Raw genomic sequence first — 11,591 nt, forward strand, 5'->3', positions numbered from 1 at the left:
TAAATTTGAACTACAGCATTCTATGATTATGAAATATGCGTACATATTATGAAATATGCGTACAGAAAGACTATTAGGTATGGTGTTTTGTTTTGAACTGTTTTAACATTCTTTATCTCTTGTATGTTGTAAATTTCTGTTATAATAACTGCCCCGAATGGGAAGAATACGGGTTATCTCACATTATTTCGTATGAGAAAGTAATTTAAATGTATAAAACAGGTAGAAAAACATCTTTTCATTATTAATAATTTGATTCTCAGTTGTATACTTTTCTTTTTAAAACGGACATTATTGTTGGAATACATCAGGGCTAATTGTTATTAGCCTTGAATGCAAACGGCGGTATATTTGAGGAATGAGACAAAACACCGCTAAAACAATGTAAACGTTTACTTAACTTATATGTTATTATATTATAACACAAATGATGATAAATACGATGTGTGGTACATAATGTCCTATTTGACGTCCACAGAATATACTCATGATTGAACATCACATGCCATCCGCCAAATGACGTTCCATAAGTCATGTATTGTAATGTTTTACAAGATGCCGACAGATTCGAGTGACAATGTATGAATTACTTTAGACGCATTAGGTATTTTGAAAATGTCTTCTTTATCAAAAATGTTTAACTGGTGGATGTGATTGTTTTGTTTTTTATTCAATGAAGCAAGTGGAATCGCGATTCTTTCCGGCAATCCTGCAAGGTTTTCTAATTTTCAAAATTTATCCTAGGGTGCATACTTTTTCATTTTCCGTTCAAATAATTACAATTTTTATTTCAATGTTCTATTCGTTAACCTGGGTATACATTTGTATAGTAGGTCTAGCATGTTTAACAAGGGTGTTTAATTAAGTTCGAATACAGTTAGCATGCACACAACATGTTTGTAGTAGTAAACATTCGGAATTTCGATGAATTTCGGTATATTTTGTCTCAAACTATACTGTACTCTAGGGGCACGTAACTTGTTTGCCGTATTAAACATTCGGAATTTCGATGAATTTCAGTATATTTTGTCTCAAACTATCCTGTACTCTAGGGGCACATAACTTCAGTGTTTGGGAGCGTAGCATAATCACGTGTGAATTAATTAATTGATTAGAAAATCAATCGTTATAAAAGCATTTTGTGTTATTTTGCTGTTGAATAATGCCTCGGTGACTTCGTGATCAACAGTTAATTACAACTAATGCTTTGGATCAGTTTTAATAGCTCATTCATGTAGTCACATAATAAGATTAGTAATGCCTATCATTTCCACCAAACAAGATAGAGTAATTTCTTATTTTTAATCACTTCATGCATTTTATATTCTATTTTCCGTACAGCACTGCAATTACGTAATTGTCATTGTCACTAGCCAATAGTTTGTATCTATAATTGTATGGCGCTGTATCTCGTCCATTCGACGTGCTGGAGACGGTTCTCTACACTCTGTATAGATATTTTGGTAGCAAGTGTGTGAACATTACTTACATTGCTTCTACCAGCTCTCATCATTAAACCGAATTTTAAGTTATCTCACACTGCTACTTTATTTTTTATATTGAAGTTAAATAGGCTTCTACCGTTCATTGAAGTATTATTCGTGAAAATGTTAACTAATTTAGGTGTCACATTGAAATTAAGCATGGAACATCGTTAAACCCTACGAGTGTTATGGTAAAATACACTAATTGTTACCACGATATGTTTATGTGACGCATGTAGATAGAATAAACAAAGACTTACAACATTGTCTTATTAACGTCATTATAAAAACAATTTGTATCGAATGTCTTTCACAAATTATTTGAATTTAATTTGTTTTCCAAGTTGAGAATCACGAAAACATTGTGACCTAGCATTTGTTTGTATATAGCATGACCTTATCCTTCCCATAATCCTTCTCTTGTTCCTGTTCTTCTTCTCTTTCTCTCTTTAAGAAAGACAAATTTACCTCGGCATTGAACCAATAATATCTCAATAAATACAGATATTACTGTGAATATATGCTCTATATTATAAATTACTGTATTGTATTCTCGTGCGTCCTGTTTAGTTTAACAGATGATGACATGGGCAGCAACCAATAACATAGGAGTTGAACATAGAAAACAGACAAAATTGGAATATGACATAATAATCGTGTTGTTACGACGTCACTGTGATGAAATCTCAGAAATGTTTTTATATTCCACTAACGCATTAAATACGGATTAGAATTATTAATCAATTCGGATTACCTGATACACCATTTTTAATGTTGATGCATAAACATTTCATAACTGCGTAATCTAGTCCATCATAAATGAGATTAATCTTAATAGCATAAATGTGTGGAATATGTGAGTGATTGTGCTGCAGCTATTGTATTAATAACGTAGCAGTGTAGCAAGGGATACTTCAAGATAGTATATTGAGTTATGAAGTAAAAATGCAGCGTAAAGGATACATCATAAATAATACATGAATAATAAGCATGAACGGTCTATTTAAATAAACTGTTTCTGGTTTCGTCTTGTCATATGTTGTAAGGACCAGAATTAATTTGGCCTGGCATTGAAAGGTCCATTATATTATGTTATTATATTAAGTGGCGGAATATTAAATTTGTAGTAGTATAATTAGTACGTAAAAACGGTCATATCGAACTATACTTACAATATCTATCATTAATAATCATTTATTTATTATTTAATTCACAGGAAACTTTGATGAAAGTTCGGAGAGCACAAAGTGCTCGAGTTTTAGCAAAATTGGTAAGTTTTATTTATTGTATTAATATTTTTTGATTGGTTGTGTTCTATTACAAACATAATTTTTAAACTTACTCTGAATTATTAAAACATTAATTGCATTTATTTTGAGAATGATGGTTAAGGTTTACCCAGTATCCATTTACACTTCTAATTATTAAGGTTATATTACCTTTACTTTATTATATTAACATGCGTCACCTCTTCAATTCTGTATGTAATGAGGCTTAATAGACAAATATAAAATCCCTCCATGATGATGTTTTGGTATTGATGTCCCTAGCGACCATTTTACAAAAAGAAACCTAAATAAGAGCACATGGACCATATAAGTTGATTATACTATATTTATTACTTTAATAAACTAATTATATAACACAATATGGTTTGTAAATAATTTTTATTAATGATTATTGCATTTGTCTGAAAGCTGGAATGTTACTTTAAACAGATTCAACATGAATGTCACCGAGTTATAAATAACTCAATGGTAATAATACACACAAGTTTACATACAAATATTCTCATAAACGCTTATTGACTTTCTCATAATGACCATCAAATACATCCATGCTCCTAGTAACCGGAGGGACTTGGTAACGTTACTCTGGAATGTTTTTAATCTGTCACTTGAATGTATGTGTAATTATATTTTGATGGCTAGTACCTAATGGCGGTTATTAGTCGGCTCAGCAATGCAGTCGTATTAATCAAGCACAAGCCAGTCTATAAATGAAATTGTGACATCATCATCCAAGTGTACGCACCCATTCGTGTGTGACTTAACGTAACGCACTCGATTATTTCATATCAGTTATACCACCGTCATGACGGGTTATTTTGGGTTAGCAACCGCAGGGCCCATGTAGCGATGATGACAGCGACGAAAACTTGTAAATAAATACGATAATTGTATAAACATAGATGTATAGCAATTATCATTGAATCTTTAATTGACAGCATTACCACCCATTAGTATTTATTACTTTTGTCACAGAATACATGCAAATGATTATTTTGACGTATCGTGTTTTTCATAGCTAAAAATAAAATAATTTTATTTTGCGGTTGAAATGATTTATCTTTTACTCTAGTCTTCTGAATCATAATTATTTATTTATTTATTAATCATATATTTGGAATATAATCCCACAAAATTGTACACAAGGTACATTTATTTTATTAACTCTCACCGTACGTTATAGTATTATTAGAAATAAAGCACAGAACAAAAACAAACGCAAATTTTTTTTGAAAAATGTGAAATTCTTAAAATGTCCTGAAAAGGGCATTTTTAACTTTCAAAGCTTGCGTACGCAAAAAAACCTAATCTTCACAATTTTGCTGATGATACAGGAAGATGATCCTTGACATGAAGCCTACATGTGTCCAAGTTTCATTTCAAAAAGGCTTTTAGTTTTTAAGTTATAGTCAATTTAAGAATTTCAAAAAATCTCCAGAGAGCTGATAGCCTAATATAAATGTTTACAAAAAAAATTGATATGAATAGACTAAACAACCAAACTTATAGTCCAAACTCCATTCGTAGAATAAACGCGTTATGTATGAATCTGGTCGTCGGCAACAAATAAAACCGTTGACGAGGGTGGCGGGGTGTTACAAAAGGAACATAAATTTGTGTGACGATAGAGAGGGCGCTCTTCAATTTAAACTAATAAAGACGGCATCGGCGTTGAGCCACAAAGTAACTAACACACTGGAATTGTACTATGGTTATCACTATGTCAATTTTTATTATTTACATCGTAATTCAACAAAAGTACGTCAACATCTGCCTTCTTAGACATTGTTTGTACTTTGTAGTACTTTCTACCAAACGAGTTACAGCAATAGGGAGCTATAACGACTAATTAAGTTTAATCGTAGATTCTAGATTCCTTGTTTATTGTTATATCTTCAACCTCTTTAAATTTAAATTATCTAAACTGTACACAACACTACAAATATAAAATGTATTTCAGTAAAAAAAAATATTTTTAAAATTAAACAAATAAAAAATACTTGTTGCATTAGAGTGCATCATATACGCCTTCTGTTTAACCGGTTATATGAAGTCAATCAACCTATCAGTGAATGTACTGTTTGTACAGCGTTTAATGCATAGAACATGAAAGAGGAAAATACTGCAACAGGATAAACATCAATTGGTAAATTGATGCACATAATTTCACTATCATAATTACCTAATTTTTTACTAATTATTTGTAATATAGTAATATATGCATACAATTTTAAACTAAAACAAACATGGGAAGTAATAATTCGACATTTTTGTCTGATCACATCAGCAGAAGGAATAATAAACTTGTTATAAGTAAATATTCAGTATTCAAAATACACTCTTTATGTCTGTAAATCTATCATCACGATAAAAGCTGTAATTAGTGATAATATGTCCATCAACTCGTTCACACAAATCAAGCGGTCAGTAAAACGTTAATAATGACGATGAACTCAAGCTAGGAAGAGATGACTAGTTATTGTATTAATTAATCAAAGCCACGGGAGCAGCTGAAAGAGGCTTTCAATGACTGAACTGCTGAAGATATAAAGCATTCGCAAAACAATAACATCAGTAATATTAAATAATCTGTGTTATTACTTAGTAACACATAAATAACGTAAATTATTGAAAGCTTGTATGTCTGTAACAAATACAATGCAAATGTCAGTTATCTATTCAGACGTACAAACATAAAAGAAACTGTGGTCGTTTCTTTATCTTGCGGTAATTTATTATTCAAAAATAAACTTGATTTTAGACCTATATTTAAAGGAATAAACATACACCTCAAATGTAATGGAGGCCCTGTTTACTAATTTAATCGTTTTATCGTCATTAAAACCGTCGTATAAAGCTCTCAGTGTGATATTGTAGTTCACAACTGATCACTAAAACTATCAAAGTGGTTTACATTTGGGAACAGATGACGCACTCAACTCTCTGCTTCTTAATTTGGTATCATTACACCAATAATATTAACGACTTTATGTACATTTTCTAAATGCAATGCACGTAATATCAAAACGTTATTGGTAATAATGTTTTAATAAATATATGATGCGGAGATATGAATTGAATAATATTAATAGTATTGAAATTATTGCCCGTCTGCTTAGATGTGTATTTATATAAATTATGCAGATAAACTTGCACTGCAACTGTATCAATATTAAACAATACATATTATATATTCTATTCTTCTATGAAAATACGTTGAATTTAAAAGTTTATTTTGTTATTTAGTTTTATCATTAAACATTGACAGAAATATTAATTTATAGTATAATAAAATAATATTGCTGCTGCTGTAAAATAATTTAACAACACCACAAGGATGAATAGATTTCATTTTATTATGCTGTTAAATTCATTTGCACTTGCGATTGTGAAAATTAATGGAACATGTGGTGTACATAGAATAGGTTATGCTTAGACAGGTATTTTGAGGTGGCCATTAGGCCTATAAACGGTGAATTGTAAGACATAGGGTGACGTACGTATCACGAGGGGTGGCCATTAGGCCTATAAACGGTGAATTGTAAGACATAGGGTGACGTACGTATCACGAGGGGTGGCCATTAGGCCTATAAACGGTGAATTGTAAGACATAGGATGACGTACGTATCACGAGGGGTGGCCATTAGGCCTATAAACGGTGAATTGTAAGACATAGGGTGACGTACGTATCACGAGGGGTGGCCATTAGGCCTATAAACGGTGAATTGTAAGACATAGGGTGACGTACGTATCACGAGGGGTGGCCATTAGGCCTATAAACGGTGAATTGTAAGACATAGGGTGACGTACGTATCACGAGGGGTGGCCATTAGGCCTATAAACGGTGAATTGTAAGACATAGGGTGACGTACGTATCACGAGGGGTGGCCATTAGGCCTATAAACGGTGAATTGTAAGACATAGGGTGACGTACGTATCACGAGGGGTGGCCATTAGGCCTATAAACGGTGAATTGTAAGACATAGGGTGACGTACGTATCACGAGGGGTGGCCATTAGGCCTATAAACGCTGAATTGTAAGACATAGGGTGACGTACGTATCACGAGGGGTGGCCATTAGGCCTATAAACGGTGAATTGTAAGACATAGGGTGACGTACGTATCACGAGGGGTGGCCATTAGGCCTATAAACGCTGAATTGTAAGACATAGGGTGACGTACGTATCACGAGAGGTGGCCATTAGGCCTATAAACGGTGAATTGTAAGACATAGGGTGACGTACGTATCACGAGGGGTGGCCATTAGGCCTATAAACGCTGAATTGTAAGACATAGGGTGACGTACGTATCACGAGAGGTGGCCATTAGGCCTATAAACGGTGAATTGTAAGACATAGGGTGACGTACGTATCACGAGGATTGAGTTCACATCTTTTTGTTTTTAAGGATGAAAATGTTTACTTTTTACTCTATAGGCCTAATTATTCGTTTTGTCCTCACTCTAACAATAGTTAAGGAGTTTTAATGTATATGCACATAATTTTATCATTATTTTGTATTATCTTATTTTGAACAGTTAAAAGATTACGCTGAGAAAGTCATGTTTGATTCCGATGGTGATTATATACAGAGGCATCATGCTGGTGATAATCAAGAATACTATTCAGGCTTTGACCCGCGGTGGTACGAAGGATAGGTTATGTTTAAAGTTGTAAAGACAATTTTGGATTCGACTCAAACAGGCTGAACATTCTTCAAGGATTGCAGCTAGCTCATCACATTCCGTTCATTATGTTTATTATAGCCTGACCAGCAATCGGATCGTACCAAGTTACTGAAGCTACTGCAGTATCTGAGATGCTGAGACACTGAAGTTACTGCAGTATCTGAGATGTTGAGATACTGAAGGTACTGCAGTATCCGAGATGCTGAGATACTGAAGGTACTGCAGTATCTGAGATGTCTGAGATACTGAAGGTACTGCAGTATCCAAGATGTTGAGATACTAAAGGTACTGCAGTATCTGAGATGTCTGAGATACTGAAGGTACTGCAGTATCCGAGATGCTGAGATACTGAAGGTAACTGCAGTATTTAAGATGCTGGATTGAATTTTCAAACCAGAATTCTCTACAAGCAAAATCAGAAACAATATATTACAATGCGCTGAATTATGTCAAGGAAGCTACAGTTCGAAAAAGAATGAATGAATAATACCATCCATAATGTTGATATGTATACTTTGCAGTAAGATTGTGGGTGTGCAAGCAACTCTTGTTATCAAAAAAAAATTTTTTTTTTGATTTGCCTATTGCAAATATTACGTTCATTTTTAGGTAAAATTGGGATACCATAATTGTAACAAATAATGGTTTTATATACAGGGATTTAACAGAAAGTTAGATTAATAATTTTAAATAATTTCAGTATGGATTTATCATAATTCATGTTTGCCAATCGTCCTGACACAATATACAAACGTCAATGTAAAGACGATATTATAGGCCTAGGCATATGAATAAATCCCGTCTTTGGAACAACCATATGCCTAATCAGGGGACTCCAAAAACACTTTAAAATATAAGAAAATTGCAAAAAGTATTTCATAAAATAGTCTTCGGGGGATATGGAAATCATAATATTTTAAAAGATGATGATGATGTATCATCAATAGCTTAAAATTGAAGCAGTAGGCCTCCCCATCCTTATAAACAGATGGTTTTCGAGTTTCTACCGACACCCAGTTATACATAATATACATAATCATTTACTAAATACATTTATGGGTTAGGTATGTATATAATAATTATGTGATCATATAATGTAATTATATACATGCATTATATTTAACAAACATGTATAGTATAATATGTTAATAAAGTACATTTATATACATTTATCTATCAGTAAATACTTTACAAACGGAACATATTTATTTGCATATTGTACATTCACAATGAATATAATATTATTATGTGTTAGAACGTAGTCCAAGATAGCAACAAGCTTCTCGTCATTTTATTTTGCTAATCAATCAAAATAAGTTGAAATTGTATGTAATAAATGTTCTACACATGGTTTGACTCATTATTAAGATCCATAAATGCGGTGCACTTACAAGAGAACATTAACAACATTGCGTATGTCTATTAGAGTTATACGTTGTTATGTTGTTGTAAGAAATTGACATAGTTTGGTAACGAAGTTTGGAGCGGCTTTTGTCGTACGTTGTTAAGGGACACCCGTCCAGTAATTAATTTTGTTGATCAAGATTGTGGACCTAAATGCCCAAGAAAATGATCGTGTGCTGAGTGTCGATATGTTCACAGGAATAAACTTTGAAATCTGGATACATTACCATTCGTCGTCTACTGTGTGTTATTTTAATGATTGAGTTATCATACATTGTAGAAATTCAAATGCATGTGAGGGCGTCATTTCATTCATGCCGACTAACCTGCGGATATTGATGATGATATTATTGAATACTATATTGTATTTCATAATTGTTTAACTTTATCTCAAACTAAGAACGACCAATTATATTATGCTTTAGATCTTTTTACGAAGCAATATTATTTTACAATATTGACGAATGAAAATGTTTAATTATAATTACAAAGACTTACAATATTAGGCCTATGTGACATCATAATTAAAATTTCAAATTTAAATGAGTATTTTCTATCTAAAACCCCACAACCAAGCAACGCATTCAAGCGTATTCTGGGTTTTTTTTTAAATAAATAAGGGCAACAATGATGGGTAATATTATATGATACATTGCTTGTGATTGGTGAATTTAATTGCATGCGCTACATGTACGTCCCAGGGAATTTACACCTGTATGAGCATACCTGAGTAGCCACCTGTAAAATTACTAGGTGAGTTGTTGTATCACGTTAAAAGAAAGATAGGCTTATGTACCGCCTCAGAAATGGCATCTGATAGCTGGAGAGGAAGGCGTAGGATACAATGAGACAACAAAGTAAGTGACCACCTAGGAATTTTAGTGACATTATTTCAGTGGAGACCCTGTTTGATGTCCGTGCAAGAGTTAGATCGCTAGTGTGCCCTTAAAGTACACAGACAAAATTGGTGTTTCCGTTTGTAGGTCTATGATTTTAGGATTTGTTTTTCTAATTGTTGCATTATACAGTATGTCATTCCTCATGAGCAACGTCGCTTGATGTTCAATTACTGAACAGCTCCGCTAGCCAACAAAAATGATGATATTAAAACCAGCCTTTAATAATTGTTGAAGGCGCAAGTGGAATTTCTCTCCACCCATTGCAGGTCTTCAGACTCTATCCTTACTCTAATCCCAGTCACCGGCGTGTAACTGTGTCTTGACAAAATACCCGGATTGACTTTTTTAGGCGGATAAATATAGATCATTATAAATAAGTAAATGTTAAAGCGTTTGAATATCTGCCACTGAACGTTCGTGGTTGCCTGAAATAAGTAAATGTTAAAGCGTTTGAATCTGCCACTGAACGTTCGTGATTGCCTGAAATAAGTAAATGTTAAAGCGTTTGAATATCTGCCACTGAACGTTCGTGATTGCCTGAAATAAGTCAATGTTAAAGCGTTTGAATCTGCCACTGAACGTTCGTGGTTGCCTGAAATAAGTAAATGTTAAAGCGTTTGAATCTGCCACTGAACGTTCGTGGTTGCCTGAAATAAGTAAATGTTAAAGCGTTTGAATCTGCCACTGAACGTTCGTGGTTGCCTGAAATAAGTAAATGTTAAAGCGTTTGAATCTGCCACTGAACGTTCGTGATTGCCTGAAATAAGTAAATGTTAAAGCGTTTGAATCTGCCACTGAACGTTCGTGGTTGCCTGAAATAAGTAAATGTTAAAGCGTTTGAATCTGCCACTGAACGTTCGTGGTTGCCTGAAATAAGTAAATGTTAAAGCGTTTGAATATCTGCCACTGAACGTTCGTGGTTGCCTGAAATAAGTAAATGTTAAAGCGTTTGAATCTGCCACTGAACGTTCGTGATTGCCTGAAATAAGTAAATGTTAAAGCGTTTGAATCTGCCACTGAACGTTCGTGGTTGCCTGAAATAAGTAAATGTTAAAGCGTTTGAATATCTGCCACTGAACGTTCGTGGTTGCCTGAAATAAGTAAATGTTAAAGCGTTTGAATCTGCCACTGAACGTTCGTGATTGCCTGAAATAAGTAAATGTTAAAGCGTTTGAATCTGCCACTGAACGTTCGTGATTGCCTGAAATAAGTAAATGTTAAAGCGTTTGAATCTGCCACTGAACGTTCGTGGTTGCCTGAAATAAGTAAATGTTAAAGCGTTTGAATATCTGCCACTGAACGTTCGTGGTTGCCTGAAATAAGTAAATGTTAAAGCGTTTGAATCTGCCACTGAACGTTCGTGATTGCCTGAAATAAGTAAATGTTAAAGCGTTTGAATCTGCCACTGAACGTTCGTGGTTGCCTGAAATAAGTAAATGTTAAAGCGTTAGAATCTGCCACTGAACGTTCGTGGTTGCCTGAAATAAGTAAATGTTAAAGCGTTTGAATCTGCCACTGAACGTTCGTGGTTGCCTGAAATAAGTAAATGTTAAAGCGTTTGAATATCCGCCACTGAACGTTCGTGATTGCCTGAAATAAGTAAATGTTAAAGCGTTTGAATCTGCCACTGAACGTTCGTGATTGCCTGAAATAAGTAAATGTTAAAGCGTTTGAATCTGCCACTGAACGTTCGTGGTTGCCTGAAATAAGTAAATGTTAAAGCGTTTGAATATCCGCCACTGAACGTTCGTGGTTGCCTGAAATAAGTAAATGTTAAAGCGTTTGAATATCCGCCACTGAACGTTCGTGGTTGCCTGAAATAAGTAAA

At 33.8% G+C, this 11,591-nt stretch overlaps 1 protein-coding gene across 2 annotated transcripts in view; it reads left to right on the forward strand.

Annotated features, from left to right (window-relative positions):
• LOC140047487 (uncharacterized) overlaps positions 1–9,078 on the forward strand; it is a 32,563-nt gene extending 23,485 nt beyond the window's left edge. For both annotated transcript variants that reach the window (XM_072092528.1, XM_072092527.1), the window contains exons 3-4: positions 2,701–2,754; positions 7,311–9,078. In XM_072092528.1, the coding sequence (XP_071948629.1) occupies positions 2,701–2,754; positions 7,311–7,430 (174 nt within the window). In that variant the 3' untranslated portion in view covers positions 7,431–9,078. The remainder of the gene's footprint in view (positions 1–2,700; positions 2,755–7,310) is intronic.
• Positions 9,079–11,591: the final 2,513 nt, after the last annotated feature.

This window comes from Antedon mediterranea, chromosome 4 (genome assembly GCF_964355755.1).
Source record: "Antedon mediterranea chromosome 4, ecAntMedi1.1, whole genome shotgun sequence".
Taxonomy (NCBI): Eukaryota; Metazoa; Echinodermata; class Crinoidea; order Comatulida; family Antedonidae; genus Antedon; species Antedon mediterranea.